At 39.1% G+C, this 23,433-nt stretch overlaps 3 protein-coding genes across 3 annotated transcripts in view; 1 reads left to right on the forward strand and 2 right to left on the reverse strand.

Annotated features, from left to right (window-relative positions):
• Positions 1 to 917: 917 nt before the first annotated feature.
• LOC146487162 (uncharacterized) lies at positions 918 to 6,377 on the reverse strand. Its single transcript, XM_085086192.1, has 3 exons — positions 6,266 to 6,377; positions 5,831 to 5,890; positions 918 to 1,927 (listed from the first exon to the last, which is right to left on the reverse strand). The coding sequence occupies exons 1-3, from the start codon at positions 6,323 to 6,325 to the stop codon at positions 1,529 to 1,531; spliced, it is 519 nt and encodes a 172-aa protein (XP_084942318.1). The 5' UTR covers positions 6,326 to 6,377; the 3' UTR covers positions 918 to 1,528.
• On the reverse strand, positions 6,369 to 22,716 carry LOC146487163 (uncharacterized). The gene is made up of 3 exons (XM_085084729.1): positions 21,964 to 22,716; positions 7,839 to 8,256; positions 6,369 to 6,677 (listed from the first exon to the last, which is right to left on the reverse strand). The coding sequence occupies exons 2-3, from the start codon at positions 8,199 to 8,201 to the stop codon at positions 6,369 to 6,371; spliced, it is 672 nt and encodes a 223-aa protein (XP_084940855.1). The 5' UTR covers positions 8,202 to 8,256; positions 21,964 to 22,716.
• LOC146487164 (uncharacterized) overlaps positions 9,934 to 23,433 on the forward strand; it is an 81,449-nt gene continuing 67,949 nt past the window's right edge. The window contains exon 1 of the mRNA XM_085086151.1: positions 9,934 to 10,642. The gene's annotated coding sequence lies outside the window, so the exon portion shown is untranslated. The remainder of the gene's footprint in view (positions 10,643 to 23,433) is intronic.

Consider the following 23,433-nt stretch of genomic DNA (forward strand, 5'->3'; position numbering starts at 1 on the left):
ATAGCGGCTACAGGATATAGGGACCACTTAAAAAAAGAAGTCTGAAAGAGCTACGGGACGACCGAAAAAAACACAACTTTTCGGCCAAAACTTCAGCCTTCATCAGAAGAAAGCGATAAGAATTTACAAAATCTTGTCTCAAATGCACTGGATATGCACGTTTTTGTCAACAAGGCAAACATGCGGAGAGCAGCGAACATTTTGTACCCACCCAGAAAGCGGCTTCGTGGGGAAATACATGGCTGATGGCTACAGAGATGCTCTATAGTACATCAACAATAGCCAGCTGAATTATAGAATTTTTGGCTTCACACTAATTACTGTACACTGTTCACAGTGCCCTTTTTTCTTTGGTGGGACTTTTGAGACTTGTACGCTTCGATCGAACTCCCACCATCTTCGTTTGTAACGGCGAGTATCAATGGCTTCTGATGCTCTCCATAGGATGATCGAAGGCCCCTGGCAACAACCATAAGAATTTCAATGCCGTGCTTGTTGTCCCCACTAACGACACCAAGTACACGAAAGATTCCGTATTTCGAGTCTGGGGACCACACTTCTGCATGATATGGGCTGCAGCGTTGAAACAACGGTTCCTAATAAACCGCCCAAATAAAATTCATGATGTTGTTGCGCGGGGCGGGTCAGTTGTTCCTCGGTAAACGACCTGGTGTGTCAGGAATTCCTGCAGCCAGTTTCCCATCTGCGAGGATTTGACGGAAATTACTATTAACATCCACTTCATAGCAAATGTTAGGTAGCTCTTTATTCTTCCTCTTGTTATGCTCAGAAATGGCAACCATGGTCTTTTCCAGTATTCAAATGGAAATTAGAGCCTAATTGAATCTATCCTTAATTTTTTGTCATTCCCGTGCAAAGTAGCTAAGAGCACTGAGAAATCAAAACAAAAACAAAAAAATCATTCATGGACAATACAATATCCTGCGTTATCTTCCATCTGAACAAATGTTTCTGTTTGAAAAACTACAACTGCTCACAATTAAGGGATTCATGATCTGATCATCACGCCATGTTAAAATGCGCGTTACAAGTATTAAGTATTTATTTTTTATTTATTTTATTCATAATCGTGCTATCACTATTTTCTTTACTTTGTCTATATTGCCATATTCTCTTATCATAGAATACTGTGCTCTAGTAAAGCGTACATCAGTTGATTGAGTAAAACTGATCGTCATATTGTGCTAAAACAAACTGATTGCGGTCTGACATCTTATCTGTCTTCGTTATGCTAAATGGGCTGACTTCTCGGCTATAATTATTGGTATATTTTTCTCCTTAAAAATCAAAAGGAATTATTTTCTTACTTTATTACCTCAAAGGGCAATACAGTCAAAAATAGAACGTTGTGGCTTAACTAAATCTCTCTCTCTCTCTTTTTTTACTAACAAAATTTTTGCACTAAAAAACAAATTGGGAAAAAAGAATCAACGTACTAAAAGTTTGTGATTACGGTTCAGTCAGGCAACAAATCGCTTGCTCCTTCCTAATCATCAGTGACGTCACTTCATGCCTGAACTTTGTGGCAGATATTTCCGATGTACTTGACATCAACGTATTTTCCTCTCTCTTCATGAATGACAAATGCAATTCTCAGTCCACATTCGGGACGCCTGCATTCACCAGCCCCTCTGAAAAACGGTGCAGAGTGCCTCTTACGGGAATTGGCCGATCTCACGTGGTTGTTCTTGAAGCGCAAATCGCACCATGGGTTGCTATTCTTCACTTTGATGGAGAAGATTCGGGTCCAGTCCCCACCTAGCAATCGCCCACCGCTAGGAAACGTACTGAGGGGAATCCTATCCCAGTCCTCCTTAGCGAGCTTGAATCGGGTTAGCTTCCCATTCATGGCCCGTCGGAAATATTCTTCTTCTTCAGAATCGTCAGAGTCTGGATCATCTTCGTTCTATAGCAAAGAACACAAATTGATAACTATCAAGTACTGAGCAGTTTTCAATTGAGAGTCGTAAAACCAAAGCCAAAACAATTACTCTGACACCTACTACGCAAAGAACCAATCAGAGTTCGAAGCAAGCACATGTAACTGGCGCCAAGAGCGGGAGCAAATCGTAAACCATTTTCACTGTCATTACAACCACTCACTGCCTTTACTGGGAGGCGAGATTTTGCGAAGATAGAAGGTCGTAAGACAAGGAAACGGAAAGTAGGACACGTCGCCGAAGGGGAGGTGGGTGGGTAAAGAAACATTCTGAGATCCCAGAACGGCGTAACTTGGCGAGAAGGACCAAAGAGCAGGAATAGTTTGCTTAAATAGGCAGATGAAGTCCCACGAGACATGGGTGGCATTGACTTTAAAACACCGAGGAGTTACAAACATACCAGCGTTGCGCGCGCAAGCTGGTTTCGTGGTTATTTAGGCTATGTTCACAAGGGACCGTCCCAAATAGATCCGACCCTATCCTGGAACAGAACACTTCTGTTGACAAGGCACCGTTCCGTTTATCAACGTCAGGCCACACGGGACCGGTCCGTTATGGTTCGGTACTCAATCGAAGTAAGAAAAGCAGCTGTTTCTACCAGTTAAGCATCCGCAGAATACACGTTGGCGCCGAAGAAGGCTAATTCAATAGAGGAAGGAGATAAAGCCTTCAGCTAGACGGACGATGAATTCCCTTCTCTTAAAAGTTATTACAGATTACAAAGCCTATGAGGTTTCAAATGGAAAAGATTGGGAAACTGTTCAAAGAAAATATGAAGACATCATTAAAAGGTTTCTCGAAAGATATCCTTCTAAGATTTCCGATGGAATATTGTATTAACAGCCATTTGGAGGACGGTCAGCTGCCTTAAGGCAGTTAAACCAAGAAGTATGCCGACCAAAACAACGGCTTTTTGCCTCCTCATGTACTTCTAGACCGAAGTACGATAAATTCAACTAGTACCCAAGCTTAACTGCGCTCCTAGTACCAAAAGGAACCGGTCCAGATGTTTACACGGTGACAGATCCATTTGGGACCGAAACGGTTCCAAAACTGGACCTGCTTTTCTTGAGGTCCAGTTATCGAACCTGGGAAACGTTTCTCGAAAGTCCCAGTAACTTATCGGGCCCGATAAGTGATTTTGGTGATAAATGTTTCTTAAAAGAAGTCAATTTTTGTTAGCTTTGAATACTAAATTTTAGAATCTTATAATTCTGTGAAAACATTGGCCAAGTACCATCTGTTTAATTATTGTGTAACCGGCGAAAAAACATTTAAAACAAAACTTATCGGGCCTGGTAAGTTACCGGGACTTTCGAGAAACAGGCCCCTGATCGGGAACGGATTGACCGTACGGTGAGCAGGTCCCGTGTGAACAAAAGGTCTATCCGCCACAATTTTTAGACCGTAACCATTTGGAACCGGTCCCGTGTGAACATAGCGTTAGATAGTGAGAATAGGGATTGGTTTTGGTTCAATTGCTTCTCATGGCTTGAGGAAGAAGCGCGACTTTGAATTGAACTTCTAATTTCATTGGACCTGTATATCACGCAGCTCCATTGTTTCACAGTTAGTGAGGGACCATTGTTTTTGTCGTTTGTTGATTGCTCCGCTTTTGTTTTTGTCAGCCAGTCCTGTGAGCCGCTCTAAGGGCTGCGTATTGCTCTGCTGAGCCAATCACAGAGCGAAGTAAAGTAAAACCAAAGCAAACGGAAACTACTTTCGACCCCCAAATGAAAGCTGGTTAAGAAAAAAAAAATGGTTACAAAATATGTTAAATGAAGCCAAGATTTTCAAGAAATAGTTTTGATTACATTTCAGAGGCGCAAAGAAAGGTTGTAGTGATCGCTTACCACAGTGTTGTCTCTAAAAGAAAGACTGGATTAAGATCTGGCTGCCAGTCATCAAACAAATACATGTCACGTTAATGCAATATGTTGTGTCGAGTTGTGAGCGTTTGAATGGACCAATCTTGATATATTGAAATTCAGCCAGAAACAATAAACATCACTGCGAGGCTCCAGGGAATAAACCCATATAAACGCTACAATTTATTTCCCGGCGCCTCGCAGTGATGTTGTTTCAGGCTGAATTTTAATATATCAAAATTGGGCTATTTGTTTAGCATCTTATTTCAAAGTTCTTCGTATTATTATATAAACATTAAAGTTATACATTACATAACCAGAGAGAAGATAAAGAAAAAATGCATACGACAGTACCTTCCGGCATGAGAAAAATTGCCATTTCGCTCAAGGACAGGTGAGAAAAAGAGCTACCAACAATTCCAGCTTATAGTCTTACGGAAGTGGAACGGGAGAGGGGAAAAAAGAAGGAGAGAGGGGCATGATCGTAAAGGTCCTAGCATGGGCTATAGGAAAAATGGGTTTCGACTAAATAAAAATCTCAAATAAAGTTTCATTATTCGATTCTAGTAGTTTCTCCATATATATTTCTTATAGAAAAGCTTGAAAAACGCTCCACTTGTTTCAAAACTATGCCGCCAGTATTCATTTAGGCTTAGTAACCGGGCGTCCCAGGCGTGGGCGCTAAGTGCACGAGAGTTAACTCATAATACCCCCTGGGTAGGAACCAAACTCGATCAGTCGTACAAAGCTCGTAAGAAGTTACAATGCCCATCTCCATATAAGGAAGCAAATTGTGCCCGCTTCCGGGAGTCTGAAAAGGCGCTGCAAGTCACAGGTAACGAAAAGGGGTGTGGGAGGGATTTCGGTCAAGATGGTCAAGAGTTGCTACGAAGTAAGTGGATAGTTGGAAGATGTTTTCATCGGAATATTTCGTTTTTTTGTTTTGAATCCCTTGCCATGGAATGACAAACTAACTTCCTTTCAGGTTCGGAGAAAAATATCGTCGTTTAAAATCCATTTACTTGCGTTCAGTGCTTGAAAGCTGTTTCTAGTGTTCGATTTGTATTCAGCATTGCATGGTTTGAAAAGCGATTGCTGTGATTTCATCGCTTAATCGAGCTTCATCCGACATTGAAGCCATCCAAATTAAAGAGGCCGGAGTTGGCGCTCTCTCGAGCTAAGAAGAAACTGAAATTCAACAAGTAATGTTTGCGAAAGTCCTAAATAAAATCTTATGTATGCAAATTTTTGCTTTGTTTGTCTACTTCTACCCACTACATCCAACTGAAAACATTTGTCATTGATTTCAAAAAACAGTTAGCCCTACAGCAATCCAACAAACGAAGCATATTTCAAAGCCCAAATGTATCAGTCGGGTCATAGTTATGTTATTTCAAAATGGTATATTTTATCAATATTTCATCAAACTGTTTTCGACTCCTTTCCTGTTGGAAGAGTCATCTTTCTGTCACATTTTGCAACTAGCAAGGGGTAGAAGGAGTTTGTTCCACTTACCAGCTGAGAAGGAATTTGAAAAACAATATCTATTGTATTTTACCCCCAGTAATTGGCCAGTAGCTCAAATCTCCTAGCAACAGTTAAACCGTTTCCCGCGCAGTCGTTTTTTTGGGCATAACAGCAAGCGCTTAGCCACCGCGCCTTGGCTACGAAGGAAACGCTTGGTTACCAAGACGACTGTTTGTTTGAGACCTATAGCCCATAGTTCAACATCCATTATTCACATGTTATTGATTACACCGTTATTGTAAATACAATGTTAGTCCCGTCATCTCACATTGTGTTTGGATTATACGAGGACAAAGGTATCATAAATAAATAAATTCTTTCAAGAAATTGAGCATACTCATGCGTTTTCACCTGTCGTCCACACTAAAACGCTCGAAAACGCCGATGAAATCGGAGACTTTTGAAAACGCTTCGTTTCTAGTGTGGATGGGTGAAAACAGAGACAGGAGAAAAATCTAGTTTTCCAGTACTTACCATTTGGTTAGTTCTCCGCTCCGTGGAGATTCCCGAGGGCTTGAAAAGGTGGCCATCAATCTGTTTAAAATAAAGTTTTTTACAATATAGCTGAGTTAGCACTGTTACAATCCTGTCACTCCTTTAGAGTCAAATTTTGAGGCAGTCAATGTTTGTGAGTTTTTTTGCCGGATCTTTACATAAAGTCATTAACGGGACCGTTGGCTGGAAGCTACTGAACACCTATTGCTGGTCTTTCTTATGGCCTAAACATTGGTATTTCGAAATTAAAGAAAAAACAACAAACAAACAAAACAATTATAGTTTTACCTCTGCTTTCACGCAAACATTTTTAGGGCGAAATATTTTTTGTCCTGGGTCACAAGACTTTCTTCCTGTTCCGTTGGTTTTATTTCATTGTGAACAGTTAACAAGAAATTTCTCATGCTCCTTTACCTGTAAAGGGACATGAGTCACAATCGAAGTTGCTTCATTCCCACGGTTCACGGGCGTCATAATTACACAGGGACGCTGGTTTTCCTCATCAAAGACTGCCAAGTTAGAATAAAAGGCTTGAAGATGACACGTGGCAAACACAGGGGCACCTGGCAGGGCAACTGTAGTTATTAGGATCAGCGCTACTGATTGAAGCGTGAATAGACTGCTGTGGATCCTGTTGGTATCCCCGTGGACGGTAACCACCACTGTAATTATATAACGGTTGGTAGACCGCCGGTGCTGCGCTGTTTTTGATGCCTTGCATCTGGAAGCTTGTTGTTTGCATCTGGTTACTTAAGTGGTACAGAGGCAATTTGGCTTTACAAGTCACATGAGTTACTGGACTGTCTTCATCTTCAGAGACGATTTCCTACACAGGAAACGATAAATTAGGTGGTACCAGATCGATTGATTGATTGATTGTTTGATTGATTAGTCAAGACTCTTCTCACTCACTCTTAATACAGTTCAATTATAACAGAATTGTAATTAAATTATAATCAGACAGTTCAAGCCAGCTAATTTTATTCCTGGATTAAATCGTCCACACTCAAAGTTTTCTTGCCTTGAATTCACATTCTTGTAACATTTGTGCAATTAGAAGTTTTCGCGAAAAGTTACGATAATATCAATGGATAAAGTTATATTGCCTTCCACTAAAAGGTTGACAGCAGTTTTTCCACAAAAAGAAAACCACAGTTTTTAATTCTGTCGGCAATATTTTTCTTATCTTTTTGCGTTTTTTTTCTTTGTTAAGCTGTTGAAATTTCCATTTAACTGTATTTTTTAAAACAGCTGTCAGAAGGCTGTCATAACATGTCTTACCGAATTATATAACTTGTTGTATGGAGAAGAAGAACGCCTTAGGAGTGTTACTAAAAAAGCCAATCAATTAATCAATCAATCAATAAATCAATCAATCAATTAATCAATCAAGTAAGCAATCAACCAATCAACCAACCAACCATCCAACCAACCAGCCAATCAATCAATCAATCAATCAATCAATCAATCAATCAATCAATCAATCAATCAACCCACCAACCAACCAATCAATCAATCAATCAATCAATCAATCAATCAATCAATCAATCAATCAACCCACCAACCAACCAATCAATCAATCAATCAATCAATCAATCAATCAATCAATAAACCAACCAACCAGTCAACCAATAAATTAATCAACCAACCAATCAATCAATCAAATACGGGAATAATTTTCATGCTCCATAAAATACTGAAGCCCGGTGACACATCCTTTAGATAGATGTGGATTGGAAAGCATGGAGAGGAGATAGTGCCCAAGAGCAGTAACACCCTAACGTAACGGTAATGAAACGTTGTTCACTGTAGGGAAAACATTTAAGCTAAAATATCTACAATGAAATGGTAGCTAAAAAGTTGGAGAAATAGCCACGCATTGGCGGACTCCACTGTCATCTCAGGACCTTAAGTTTAAGTTGTTCCTTGGTCCTTGTTCCTGGTGATTTCATTGAGCTTTACATAAACACTTGGATAAGATTCTCACCTCTATCTCTACAGGGTACATTGACCTGAAAATGCGCTCCTGGATCCTAGTACCAACTTCTGTCATCGGTGGCAGTTGAACAAAGCGCCTATCAATCTGGTTCTCGCTGAATTCTTCATAGAAATCGTCAGGTAAAGATCCGCAGACATTGGTTATTTTTATACAACCCAAAGGGTCTGTATAGGGGTTTGGACCCTGTGGCAATGGAGCGGTGTGATGATAGGTCGCTTGGGAGAATGACTCTCCCTTTTCCTGTTTCACAGGCGTCCCACTTGTAATCATTAATGCGTAGTGCTGGTTATTTTCAGTGGTGTCTACATCCATCTTCCAGTCACAATCAAATAATTCTTTAAAAGAGAACATCTCAAATTCGTGTGCCTTTTAACACCAACGTTAAAGCGTTAAAAAATAGAGAAGTCTGTAAAAGAAAATTAAAAAACAATCAATCAATAACATGTCATCATTTTTGTCCCCAGTACCGCGACTCTTTTGGCCAGCGCCCATTCTCGTACCCAGAGTCCTCTGGCTCTTTGGCTTGCGGTTGCTCGCCAGGAGAGACTCTAGAGAACTAAAAAAAAAAAATACATTTTACTTTTTCATCGTGAATTTTAAACGGAAAAACTCTGAAGAAGCACTGGCGTTACTTTCAAACTAGGCAAAGTTTGTGAACTTTGATGTTTTGCTTCAACATGTTTTACAGCTTTCGTCTTGTTCAACCAATCAAATTGTTTGAAGCATTCTAACAAGGATTGTGATTGGCTTATTTTAGCGTAATTTATGAGGGAGATGAGAGTACAGATGCACGCTGACGCCACTACTGTTCGTTTGGAAAAGAAAGTTTGTTTTGAAAATGAGCGTGAATGCGTGGAGAAATAAAATGATTCTTTATCATAAAACAAATGAAGAAGCCTCGACTGTCCTTTGTGCTGTTGTAAAGCACTTAGGAAGCGGCTGGAGCACTCAAGAAGTAGGGGGAAACACTCGACTACGTACGTCTCGTGTTTCCATGTACACTTCTTTCGTGCTCAAGACGCTTCCTGCGTGCTTTTTACAATAGAACAGAACACGGTCGAGGCTTCTTTATTTGTTAAACCGATCGTTTTCACGGAAAGGTCAAGTTCCTACTAATTTAACTCAGACAATACTCAGTGCACGTTCTCATCACATGAGCTTCAGCTGCCTGTGCTTCGACGCCCGCTCATTGACGATCAAAGGTCCGCTCTTTGTGCATGAGTGGTCATGCCTTTTGTTTTTGCTTTCTGGTTTGTTGAATAGGGATCAAATCCACCATAAGTAATACAACAAGTACATACTGTGCTGAACTAAAGAATTCCCTATCCAAAGCGGATTTTGCTCTGTCACTGGCCGGTAGTCCTCATATGAGTACCGGAACATGCACATATTCCAGCGGTTCATTTATATCCTCATTGTAGTTCTCTTTTTTTTGTCAACGATCGCTGCTCAGTTTTAAAAATTTGGATTCTTGCTATTTGACCTACCTACTTACCTAATTATCACCTTTCTAGCATTTATTTATTGGTTTTCATAAAATTTGAGTTAATTTGGATGGTTTTCTCCAGTTTTAAAGAAATCGAGACTTCCAAGATAGTAAGATAGTAAGCAAAAGCTGATCCAAGATGGCAGCTTTTCAAAATAAATTTTATATGTCACTAGGTGATATGTTTTCGGCAATGGTTCAATGGCAAGGATCCATTATTGATTTCCTGTTTTGTCTCGTGATTCGAGGCAGATTCTTGCCAACAAGGCTTTGTCTCACGGAAACTTTAGAGACATCGGGTCATGGCTGTGAATTTCTGGCACTGACATTATCAGAAAAAACGATCAGTTGTGTGCGTTCTTGTCATGTCAAACTCCCATGTGTCAACTCTACTGAAATTAACCCCTTAAGCTTCAGTATCAACATCCAAATTCTCCTAATTGTTCCACATATATTCCCTTTGGTACCAGTTGGGAGAATTTGCTTAAATACCCATGCATTTCATGTTTGTTGATCATGCCTTTAATTCTCACTAAATACATGTTTGATCAAGTAGTGATGTCTAAGGGAGAAACCTGATGCTGATCACTATTGGAGCCCAGCCCAAAGAACGCAAAGAACGATGAGCAGTCGTTGGACCACGACAAAAAGCATGTTCTTGCTTCTGCATGGAATGATCGTCATACGGTTCCTTAAAGTCATATATACGACAAATATAAGGACGTGGCATGGCATATTCAGAAGGGCAAGAAAGTGTACGGATCTTATAGACTTGTAACAGGAATTTCGTATTCCGGATAACTGAAGGGAGAACTTTAACGCCCAGCGTCCACACACATAAGTATATCTCGCCGTAAGCTTGATGCCGGTTTGACCAGCTAACCACGATAGCGCAATTAGAAAGCGCAAATTAACTGATTTTCAGTTGCCGGGCAACTGAATCAGTCACCTTGGCTCTATCGGACATTAACTGAAGTTACATGTTTACTTTGGAAGCTTACTTGCCAGCGAAATGGCAACTGAAGTCGGCTGTTGCCTCGATCTAGCCAGTACTACATGGCGTAAAGTCATTTGGAGCATTTGCTGTTAGTCGATACGAAAAATTTGGCTGCCTTGAAGATATCGCGTGGAAAGAATCGTGCAACTTCCAAAGTTGTGGTTGACATCAGTTTATTCAATGCACGTGGCTTGGCTTACTACTGCTAACAGAACACGAGAGTTGGAACAGCGAAAGCAACAGAAATGCAACTTGGGAAAAGCTTAGCAGAGAAGCTACATTCACTGCATGGCATCATTTTGTTGTAAAGTAAGCAAATATACGTTTTCTTCTCTCCTCACATGTAGACAATAAGTACTCGTTAATTGTTGAATGTTAACATTCAAATGTATGTAGCCGTAGTAGTTTTAAATGGGTAAACTTACTTGTTTCATCTCAGATTTCAATACATACTACATGGTTTTTGGATTACACTTTCACAAAATGCTGCAGATTTATTTACTCAAATGATGGCATTCGAAAAACTAAGCCTTGTGGCCGAAATTAGAAATGTGACTGAGTAATTTGTGACTGATCACAACCTTGACACCGAAATGACCTCACAAAAGAGACAGTACCGAATTATTCAGCTTCAAACTATTGCCTGTACTGTCACAACTTTTCTTTCAAAATAGAAGAGCTTACTAGGATTTAATAAGTGTTTCGAACTCGAAAGCAGGCTTCACGGGAAGAGATCTACCTCGCAGAGCAACAGCGCAAGAGGAAAATAAAACAAAAATGATATAAAAAGATAAAGATGAAGTAAATATATAATTTAAAAAAAATATAGAGTTTATGATCGTTTTGGAAATTGCAGCTTCTTCTCTTAAAATACTAAAAGACCTGGCATGAGGGTTTCAAAATTATCAACCAGTATTTTTTTTTTCTTTTTGTTACTCCACTTTCTTTGAAACTATACCATCACTAACACAGACTTCTAGACCGATTCAGAGAAGGCCGTGAACTCAGAATTTAGACCCTGTTCGAAGTTGTCAGTTCTCGTTCACGTTATATTTAAAGGCAAGAAATTGTGTAGAAATAAATAGAGCCCAGAAGATATTTGTTTTTAAGCGTCCGGCTTGAAATGAAGTTTGCTGCACAAATTGTTGGATAGTCGCAGAACAACAAATAGTAATCGGTGAATATGCTTATATTGAATGTCCAGAAAGGCACGCTAATGAGATTCATGAACTGTATGATAGACATCACAAGGTGGCCCCTAACCTTAATTCTTATTAAAACACAAATAATTCTGTCAAACATAAAGTAATACGAAAGTGACAAAAAGGTCTGTTTTTTTATGAAGTACCCAAATTCAGGGTAAGGTGTATTTCTGGACATAAGTGTATATTGGAGATATATTGACATACTTAAAAGAAAATTTTAACCACATCGAGATCAAGTTTTGTGGAAGTTGAAAATGAAGGTAGCCCAGAAATCATTCTGTATCTGTAATTGAATGTGGTTGTTGAAGAATTGTTCCATTTGCTGGCCATTGACTAGGTGAGGTGATTGGCATGTTTATACTGCTAAGGATTTTGTTATAATTTAGTCCGAAAAACAGGTCGCAAATTTGACAGACAATTTGACAAATTTGACAGGACGCAAATTAGATCAAATTCTTCTGACAAAGACCGGACCACAAAGACAGCTTGCATGCTTCTTTGATACAGAGTCGTGAACGAGAGGTCAAGTGGGTTATTTACAGAGCTCTGAAAGAAAAACCGAGACGAAATGCTGAAGGAAATGTTTTTGTAACGCAGTTATTCTCTTTTCCTTGACATCTTTTCACGTCGTATGGTGATCCGAATCATGATTTTCTGTAATTCCCTAACCTTGAATTATTTATACTATTGCGTTTGTGCCTTCACTGAAACACTGATGCCATTAAATGCGTTTAACAATGATAGGTTTGTGCCAAAAAAAAGCAACATGTTTTGATTTGTGTAGAGTTCAAACTTGCGCGATATTTCCAATAAAGGCTTCCCCCGGAACTTTACTAAGACGTTGAAATGAAAATCGCATATTAAGTTTACAAATGGATGGAAATTAGAGAAGTTTTTTTGGTATTTATTTATAGAATATGATTTGCTGTTTGATTATCGAATTTTAAGTTTGATTCTACAGCCAGTACAAGGCCGAGCCGGAGGTCTATATAAAAAGGGGAAATAAACCTGGGGGGTGGTATTATTGCACAGCTTTTTTCGCGACCGATTATAGCTACAGAAGAATTCTCAGTCGTCTTTTGTGAATAAACTTCAGCAACTATGTTTACAATACACGACTTATGGAAGAAGAGGACGATTCGAGATAAGTTTGCGGTGGTGAAAACATTTCATTAGCTAGTACTGTTACAAGAAATTAAATGCCATGAATTGAATGTAGAAGTGCAGATAGATTTATTAATAGAGAGCTTGCTTCAGTTGTAGTATCGACTGTTGCTCGCTTTCTGACTTTGTTAAACTCTTTCATTCGTTTTGTGGCTTCATAAATTCTTCCCAGTTGACTTCTATTTAAATGACTGTGACTTTACCAAAGCTTTACAAAATAGTGTTTGGGTCATAGTAGCACAAGGACATTAATTACATGCTTTTTTATTATCAGTATTTATTATTTGGGAGTAAAAGCATAGACCACCGAATTTTTCGGTAATATTCAGTTGTACAAGTACTAGCGTTCAGTGACTATTGGAGTCAGGTGACTCCTACAAATATTTTGGGATATTTTTTTTAAGAAGCTGGTACTAAAGTGTATAGCATGAATACTTGTGCGATTTTTGCATCGACTTATATATTGCATTGTGATGCCATAATTAGGACACCAAGACCTGCTTCTGCGCTGGTGTGTTGCACGTTTGATTGAAACATTTCATCTCAGTCTACAACTGCTAACTTTTATTCGCTTTATAGTAATTTTCATTTGAAGAATTTGTAGTAATCAGTGGTGTTTACCCTTCTGACCGCGTTGCAAATGTTAAATCAGTCAAATGATTGTGAGCTGCAGCAACTACTAAAAGAATCACAATCAACAAGTTTCCTCTGTACTCAATCGAAAACTTAACATGGTCTATAGGCTACAACTTCCCTGCTTTCTTTATACAGCATGTAAACAAAGCCATGATTTTATGAATAACTGTAGAAACATTAACATTGTTAGCATAGCAGAGTGTAATCTATAATCGAATCCCTTGAATCAGTGCAGTATCACGGCAGAAATGTTTCCAAGTGCCGTAACTTAATTTGCTGCTGGCTGGCAGCCCAAAAGCAACATTGATCTAGCCGACGCCGCAAAATGAAGTTTAGTTCGAAACAGTTTGCCAAGCACTCAACATAACAAATCGATAGTGTAGGTGAGCAGTTCTATTTCCGGAATGCCGGAGGACAGTTTTTGGACAACATGGCGTATGTCATGCTGGAAACAGCGAGTTGTAATTAGGACTACTTAAGAGTTGTTTTTAAATTGATTGGACTCCGTTGCCATTAAAATGTTAAAACTTTGTTGGCCCGCTATGCTAGATTTTAAGCTGACAGATTTTATGTAAAGCAATCGAATAGCTAAAGTGCAAGGTTTACTTGCTCTTTGCAGACTTTAGAATGAAATGACTTTAATAGATGAAATTTAAAATGATCAGAATTAAAGAACACTGGTTTTGACTGCTCATAAAATATTGGTGTTATTTTCAAAGTCACACGACTTTAGCGGTCGTAAACGTACACCACCAGAGCAATGATATAGTCGGCAAAATTCGGAGCGTTGATTCTTGTTATATAATATATTGAATTGGGCCAATTTATGGCCTGGAATCCACTACCACGGTGAAAGGGATCCCTCGATCCGTATAATGTGGGATATATCTATGCGAAGAAATTGAACCTTGCCGCACACCTTGCCGCAAAAATTATTTTAAAAACGAACACCTTTAAATGTTTACAGAGTAGAAGCGGGGCTTTTCTCTCAAACGGTTCCCAGAAGGATTAACGGGTTTTCATATTCAGTGTTGTCTCTGTACGGGTTCCATGTAACACAAATTAAGGCCCGAGGAAACAGGTAGTTTATGCCTCATTGTCTTGTTCAGTGGTGTTTAGATAGAGAGATGGGTGGAAACCTTCATATTAAGAAGTAAGTACTGCGAGAAGAGCCTGCCGTGACATGACAACATAATGAATCAGGATGAGGCGCTTGCGAAAGCACGTTGTTATCTACACTGACCTCCTGAAGGAGGAAAACATATTACAAAAAAATAGTTTTTATTAGGACTGTTTGTTGGGTATATGATTTGTCGCTTGCGTGGCGCAAAGTTCATGTCAATTGACGTTAGAAAAAGAAGATTCTTTTGTCTCAAAACGGCAAACTTTCTTCTCAGGATCATCTGGCTCTAAAAGGATGGTATCATTACGACTCTTCTTAGGTTATAATCTTCATGTTCGGGTGGAAATTCCCTTGCGGCGGTATTCATTTTTTCGTACTTTCAATCTCACATTTCTCCTTCGTTTATCAGAGTAGCTAAATTGAACTGATTTAGGGGAAAGCGCGGACGGAGAATGTACTTCTATCGTTGATTTCAAGTCGAAGATATGGAGAACCAACTAGGATTCCATTCAGTGAAGCTCTCCATGAGTTTTTTTTCCCATGGTTTAGGATATAATTAGCTTCATTGACGAATTCTATATTAGTTCATAATTTTTCCTTTGAAGATCGATCTGCGGAATGATGCCGTAATATAGCAAATGGCATGTAAGATTACAATGTTTTGCATTGGGTGCCCATTAAGTGTTGACCTAATAAAATCTGACTTCGAAAGGATTTAAACATCAATCGAAGTAGCTTAATGTTATTTAAACTTTCTTGCATTTTGGTTCCATTAAATCCATTATTGTTTCACGATTGACTATTTTCTTTTGATATTTCCGTTGCAGTTATAAAATGAAATGAAATGAAGCAAAACAAATTCATTTAATGTAATTCTGAAGCTGCGATGTCGCCTCCATTCCGCATGATGGAAACTTGGATGGATTTTAGGTTAGTGAGCTTTTTGGTCTCCATATCCTTTGTGTAGATACAACCCGACGGCAGAAAATACGTCACTTGTCCCATCCCCATGTGTGCAATCCAACGGACAAAGTTCAATTTTACAACAGACGACAGATTTCTCAACTCAATAAGTACTTACTTTCTTATTACAGGGAGGAAGACTAAAATGGTGGATGTTGTAAATACAGCAAGATGATATGTCCGGCGTCGAAACCTAACCAACGCGAAGGTAAGCAGATATTTCTGAAACAAAGAGCAATATACGCTCTCGCAGCCTTATGGAACTTACAAGACTTTCATTGATTGTTATAACCATCTTGTAATTTTGACGAGAGTGCCGTTTGACTTTTGTACCTCACTCTGTATACAGACAACAGGTAATTTTACGACAGCACCAGGTTGTATAAACCAAACCAGACTTGAGTAAATCTTTGATCGACTTTTTGTATGATCGCGAATTATGCGCAATGTGTTTAATGCCGAAGAACCTGTTCTTGTTAACCATCGGAAAGAGAGACGATTTTTATTTTTATTCAAGATGATTGGTGTGGCTGAATTATAATTTCTCAAATAGTTCAAACAACCTGATTTATCATCTGGTTTACGCAGCATGTGAGCTAACTCTCTTGTATGTGAATAAATTTTTTTGGGGAAAGGTATAATTGCACGGTCAAATAGCCTAACTAAATCCCCATGCTTACTGGGTTAATTGAACTCACCTTTCGTAGAGAAAGATTGTTTGGATAATTGATCTTAATTTTTCTAGCTCGCGTGATTGCCCATTAAGTCAAAACTTTCTTCTGAGGTTAAATTATCTTATTTTACTTGCCGCTTTTTTCAGTCCTTCATGTTTTTGGTTAAGTAGAGTATATTTTATTGTAGTTTAGGTGGCGGTGCACTATTAAAATTTAACAGCCCGAACTTAGGCATCGACAAAATCAGTGCTGCTACGTAACTGAACCACATACAGCCACCTCTGTAGCGACGGACGGACGGACGAGAAGGAGGAAGGGTCGCTTTTTTTCAGATGTTTAGACAACTCAGAGGATGAACCAAAAAGCTATTTCCCGGTAGAGCAGTATTGCTGACTACGAAGATTCCATGGAAATAAATGCATGCCCACGGACTGAGGTAAGCGTCTTCCTCATCCGCAGCCGTGATCCAAAACGTGTAATCAGTGGAAAAATGGCTACAGGTTGTGACGCTTCCAAGAAGCTATAAATTTGTCGTGATGATGATCTTGCAATTTGCAATGCTGGTCCTTGTAGAGTGAATAACTTTGATAATTCAACAGACAATGAAAGGTAAATGAAGGCTAACTCGATCGTTCTGGCTGGCCCTGAACAGCAAGAGCAAATGGTTTGTAATTAAGCTTATAGATAGTCCGCTTTCACTTTCGATTTCACAATTTGGAATACTTGTTTAATTTTCCCAAATGTGTTAAGGTGACTTTAAATTTATAAAAAAAAAAACTCACTTTATTGGGAAGGATTACCCAAGGACAGTGGACATATTCGTCAATTTGCGGGGTACAGTGGCGGTCATCAAATGACTTTATTCATCACGGTCGACTCATTTACGCTGCCTTTCTAAAATTTTCACTGGTTACCTCATTTAAATCCATGCCATCTACATCGTCTAAATGTACAAAAAGTAGTCGTGATTTTAAGCCGGCAATTTCTCATGGAGCTCCACGAAACATTACAGTGGAAAATAAAACGTACGTTTCATCTCCAAATAGAGGAAACATTAACAGGACCGTATGCTAGACTCGATTCGTCGGATCTTCAGGCTTTTCTTTTTGTCCCATGCCGTCTTGACAAGCTAAACATTTCAGCTTTCTCGATACAAGAACTTTCTAAAATTTAAGACATTCGTTAGGTACAAGCAGCTGGATCAAAATGACAGCTGGGAAAAGACTGTGAAATGTTGCATTGTCGACTGTCTGACAATGGCTATCATAATGTCTTTTGCTGTATCCGTGATCATACGTATAATCAAGTTGATGGTCAACTACAGATAGACGCATTAAGTTCACCAATTTTTGCTGGAGTAATCTTTTAATGTAGAATTTTCTTGCAAAAGCAAATTAAATTAGTGTCTCATTTTATAGTGTGTCTGTTGAAAGACGCTGAAAACTCGTGAACTTGCAGCATCAAAGTAACGATTTGTTGTACAAAATACGTAGATCACATGTGTAATTGTTACAGTTTAATCTTACTGATTGTGGAAACGAATACACAGAATGTATAATCAATGACACGAAGGAGAAACCTTGTGAACTGAAATAGTTCTCAAATATAATTTTTGCGTTCTAACTGCTGTAATCAAGATTTCAGAGCATTTGACGCTTACTGTCATATTGTAAAGGATCTAAAACCAATTTATGGAAGGTTTAATACTGTAACACGATCTGTTGGCAGTCGGTTAACTCACTGCGGCATCGCGTTATGTTCGAATCGGTTCGATTTGGTAAGGAAGTTCTGAAACAGGCTTAATTAGACCAAAGTCATACCCCAATCTTGAACGAACGAAATTGATCATGTCCGTAACCTAGAAACCCTAGGCCTGGTAGGCTCTTTCAGTTTTGTTTCGTTTTCTTGGTGGAGGGCTTTCTTTAAGTTTGTTTCTTTTCATTAATAGAACTGATCACTTTCAGTTAATAGTATTGTGTGCGATAGTTGAAAAGGATCAGTTGTAGATTCTAACCTTGCACCTAACCTCCATAAATTGGAAAATAGATTTTAGAAAACAAGTTAAAATACGATAGCTTCCTTCCTAACAGTGTAACAGTTAGTTACTGAAAACCCATGCCATATGACTTTCGAAGTGAAGTTAAAGCTCGTGTACCCCTGTCAGAATAAGCAGCCGTAAAAGTCTGCTTCCATTAGATCAATTGAACAGACTTGTTCGTTGTGATAAATTCACAGATAATCATGGACTCGACTCCTTGGAGTTGTTATGTTGAGTTTCTGTTAATGTTAACACGAACTGGATTGACTTTCAGTTTCGTGCTCCTTGAGTGTATTGTCTCCCAGTTCTATCATGATCAGGGAATTTAATGACAACAGGTCAGCGATGCCGTCAAATCTTCGGCGGTTTTCATACCAGTGGTTACTTTAAGTTAATTCAGCAAGCAAGCCGATTTACTTTCTACGTAATTAACCAGTAACGCTATGTTCACCTTTTGGTGGATGAATGATCCAGCGTATGAGCACTAAATGGTGTCACCCAAAAACAGCCCTTCGATTCAAATACGCGTTTTACCGTGCAAATTTTCCTTACTTTTCCCGCGTTAGTTTGATTTCATGAAAAGTCAAGAGCTTGCTAAGAAGTGTTGTGAATCGACTTCTTGGAGTAATTGTAATGTTGAGTTTCTGTCAATGTTAACACAAACTGGATTGACTTTCAGTTTCGTGCGCCTTGAGTGTATTGTCTCCCAGTTCTATCATGATCAGGGATTTTAATGACAGCAGGGCAGCGATTCCATCAAGTCTTCGGCGGTTTTCATACCAGTGGCTACTCCAAGTTAATTCAGCAAGCAAGCCGATTTACTTCCTACATAATTAACCAGCAACACTATATTCACCTTTTGATGGATGAATGCTCCAGTGTATAAGCACTAAATGGTGTTACCCAAAAACAGCCCTTCGATTCAAATACGCGTTCGACCGTGCACATTTTCCTTACTTTTCCCGCGTTAGTTTGATTTCATGAGCAGTCAAGATCTTGCTAAGCAGTGTTGTGAATCAAACGTTTTACTCGAATTGTTTCTGACGCCGCCGTTTTTAAACCCACAATGAAGACCCGTCAATGAAGACAATTTAGCTTCTTGTATCCATACATTTCTTTGTTTGATCAACGATTGTAACAGACTCTCATGCACTGGCCATGGCATTCTCTTCGTGATTGTGTTAAAGATACATACTATACATAGAGAGTGAGGAAGACAGAGAGAAAGAAAATCTTAAATCCCAGTCAGGGGCCCGAATGGATAAGTGCGTTGAATCTATACCAGAAAACCGAAACAAGCTGATTGATCATCGGATAGCCAGCGAAGTTGGCACACTGAATGTCATGGGAACATCCGGCAAAGGAATTTCCACAAGCGAATCTTAAGGATGATTGAATTGGAGAATAGCTTCTCCACGTTCCAATGAGCTTAATTAGTGCAACCTAAATTATGATGATGAACACAACTTCATTTTACCCATAGATTTTCCTCAAGGTTGTGTATATCAGTGGGATCAAAAGCTAATGGCCTCTAATTTAAGTAGCACGCAATCAAGGAACGCGGCCGTGTGTTGCTATTCTTCAGTTTCAGTTACGGCACTGGTCTTTTTGTGAAGGAAGAGCAAGAATTAGAAAAGAACTTATTCCAAGCTGTGTCTAACCAAATATGAGAGAATAATTCAGCGAAAGGATGAATTATTTAATCGAGCAGTGTTGATAAGCAAGATTTTTGACATATTCAGGGGCCGGGCAATTAATGATTCCGGAATAATAAACATCCATGAACTTAAGACCCGGAAAATCTCGAAAGGATCGACATGCAATTTATTGTCGATCTGTTATATCGTTCCTTATAGATTTTAGTACGTTTGGAACACTTATTTTAAATTAAACTGACTGGTTGGTCAGCACTAATAATGAATGGTAACTGAAGCTATATCTGTTGATGTTAACCCAGTCATGGACTGTAATTGTCTTAATTGTCTAGCAAGGGAATGCTAATTGCTTTCGACCTCAGACATGACTGATAGAATTCTTCTTGCTTCCTCGAGAGCGTGCAATATTATGGAAATCATAAAGCGTGCTTTATTATGGAAATTAGCTTTGTGAGGCCTGGTTCATGGTTCAGATAAATATCCGGATAGGATTGGGTAAGCACAATGAAGAACTTACCATTTAGCAATCCTTGTGATCATGAGGCACAGCAGAGTTCAAGTAAGAATAATCATTCCAATCCACTGGCAAAAAGAAACCGCTACAAACGTTGAATTCCGCCATTTTGAACTAACGTTGTGAAGTTTCAGAAATTCAAGCTGAATTCACTGCGCAGGTCAATTCCCGCTAAAATTGATCGTCTAATTCGATTCTTTCGTTGAACGCTGTGTGGAGCCTACAGTGGTGTTTAAGAAGAAAGCCAGGGATTCGGCTCCGCAGCAACATGTATGTACTGTTGGCGCTAAGAAAAGCAAGCTCTGTCACGGAAATGGTTGTCATTGAATTGGTAGCCAGAATCTCAAAAAGTTTGATTATTGCGACCATCAATGAAGCCAACAGGTACAGACAAGAGTAAGAACAAGACCGGATCGAAAACTCTGTCACAAGATCAATTTAATGTTCGAAGGTGTGTTGGGCATCTTAACATAACTTTAATGGCTACTTCCCTGATAGCCTGAAACCCTGCTGGGCTCCTGTTGGTGCCTTTGTTGCTGAGTTGTTTTCATCGAAGAAAACCACATAATATTTGGTGTGCATTATTTTACAATGGCAAATGTTAACCCTAGTCGCTGACCTCCGCAAGAATACAAGCGGAGTGGAAACGAATAGATTTTAGAATGCTGGATAACATTTAGAGCCATAATCTGGATTAATCATTCCCGCCAGAGTTACTAGATTGTAAATTCACGAAAATTCACGTTTTTTAATAGTTCTTTTTTTCTGTCACGAACAAATTATATATCCGTCTGTCATGAGATAGCCTTTTCGGTAAAAGAAATATTTAGCATTCACGAATACTCACTGAATATATGGCTCTTTATTGTCTTTGCTATCTTCAATGTCAAACGTTTCCAGTTGCCAAGAAAAATGCCAGAAAAATCTCAAATCTAACCCGTGTCAACCTCAACAGCTAACCCGTGTCAGTATGATTTTACTTCGTAGTATTCGAAGATGTGTGGAAGGATATTAAATCTACGTGCAAATCTATATTTTCTACACTAGTGCACAGAAAGATGAGTATGAATATTTACAAAGGGACGGTAAACGAAGGTTTTTGTTTTCGTGACGATGAACTGGGCTGTTCAGACTACGGTTGGGAACGCTCAGCACCACCTTTAAGTCACCAAGGAACTGTTTTGCAGTATTTTCCAGCATTTTCGGATCGGTGATATTGGAAAAAATTATGTCATAATCAAAACTTTAAACTTTAAACTGAATCTTTCGCCTGATCCGGTTTCCGCCCTACATGCTTTTGCAAACTGTACTAGAGATATTTCAACCTCAATCGTTGCCACCAGACAGGAAGAAATGCAAGCTGTTCTTCGTAACCGGAGCATGAATTGTTTTCAGACTGTTACTGTTCAGTTAACCTTCCTCAGCTTAAAATTCTTTAAGCTTATCCCCAAAGTTTCATCTATGCACTATTATTCTCTAATGAAGCTTTTGCAGTCTGTATTACTAAAATTAATAATGGCACTAAAGCTCGATTCATGGTATTTTTTTTTCTTCACTTTTTTTTTTCTATCCTCTGGCATTTACTGGGAGAACGAAAACTCAGACCCAAGGATATACGAAGGTCGAATGGGGATATTAATTATCAGTTTTACTCTAACCTGCGTTTGTCAGCAACGAAAATTCACTGTTATGATCCTATCCTTGCGTAGCAAGGTGTCACTTCATTAACGGATGTTTGGTTATGGGTTAGTTTGCAACGTCTCCAGTAGGACCCCGTACGCCAACTACTGTCAACTTATGTCAACTACTGAGGGACGACCTAACAATGAACCCACGTGCTCAAGAGGATAAGGTGTGTGTCGCAAAGAGCCCGACTCAGAGTGCCCAAAATTTTCATAGGAGCTACGAGCGAGCCTTTACTGTCTGCATTACAATGCACTCACGGCCAGAAAGGATTTTATGATGCTAGATGGCAACACAGTTGTTTTGAATCAAACTTAAGTGTTTCATTCTAGGTCACTGCGGGCTCATTTGCAAAGGCTAGTCAGTATGATAGGACCGATGGTTTCCTAGCTTCTTGTAGGGGGTGAGGGGCGGGGCGGGGGAGGATATATGCTATTAAGGAAAGAGGGAAGCGTCAATGTGCAACATTAAGTACTGTCGACTTTGATTATGTTTCCTGCAGCTTGATGTGTTGCAAGTCTAGCAAGTTGAGCGTATACTTTACCCTTTTCGAAACTTGTCTTGCAACAAAAATTGCGGTGTGAGCTACAGGGAAAGTTAATTACAACGTAGTTCAAAAAATCTGTTATAGACCTCAAATAAGGGTCATTTCTGCTGATCTTCTATTAAATTTGTGTCCAAACAGTCAATACTTTCAATGGCTAAAATGAGTCTTAAAGAAAGTTGGAATGGCTTTTGAAGCCTATGTTGACAGTCATGAATAAGGACCAAAATGCGCCTAATGCCACGGTTCGAAATCCGTGTGCACCCAGGCAAGAGCTAGAATGGGCTGAGAGGGTCTTTGGTAGGGATGTTTAATGTTCCAAATTGTGACCAAAACAGGACAGGCTTTCTCCAACTTAACACAGTACCAGCTTCATCATTGCGTTGCTACTTGCAGGAAAACTTTACTCGTGTTAACTTATCCACCAAAAGCAAGGACGACCAAGATAATTTGGATGGAACACACGTTTTCAGAAAAGAAAACTTGCAATGACCTTGTTTTTCTGTGTTTATTTTAAGGCTCAAAAAACTTGTTGTCTGTGTTAAGCTGTGGTGTTGTTTGATTCAATCAGATTAGACTAGTTGTCGTCATGCGTAATCTTCAGTCTGGTTGAACTCATTGATTCGCTGCATTTTTAGAATTTTAACCTTTCCGCTTCAAACACGGACATTTTTCACAACAACTTAAATCGTCTGTTAGCAAATCACACTGCATCTGCGATGATTGCTGCTAAATCAGGTCATCAGGTGGGAATTCGATGAACCAAAAAATCAGTTCGCTGAGAAGTTCCAACGGTAAAATGTAACTTAGTGGGCAAAACATGCATGTTTTAACATGGATTTATCATACGAACGAGCAATTTACTATACGAATATATACAATAAACAAGTATTATTTAATG

Source organism: Pavona decussata, unplaced genomic scaffold, assembly GCF_977016875.1.
Source record: "Pavona decussata unplaced genomic scaffold, jaPavDecu1.1 SCAFFOLD_16, whole genome shotgun sequence".
Classification (NCBI taxonomy): Eukaryota; Metazoa; Cnidaria; class Anthozoa; order Scleractinia; family Agariciidae; genus Pavona; species Pavona decussata.

Bases quoted from the DNA above. Each gene is read 5' to 3' on its own strand.
- LOC146487162 (XM_085086192.1), bottom strand. From the start codon at position 6,325: ATGACGCCCGTGAACCGTGGGAATGAAGCAACTTCGATTGTGACTCAT. The intron at 5,891-6,265 runs GTAAAGGAGCAT...TATTTTAAACAG, and splicing joins TGACTCATGTCCCTTTACAG to ATTGATGGCCACCTTTTCAA. The intron at 1,928-5,830 runs GTAAGTACTGGA...TCTTTGCTATAG, and splicing joins AGCGGAGAACTAACCAAATG to AACGAAGATGATCCAGACTC.
- LOC146487163 (XM_085084729.1), bottom strand. From the start codon at position 8,201: ATGTTCTCTTTTAAAGAATTATTTGATTGTGACTGGAAGATGGATGTA. The intron at 6,678-7,838 runs GTGAGAATCTTA...TTTCCTGTGTAG, and splicing joins TGTACCCTGTAGAGATAGAG to GAAATCGTCTCTGAAGATGA.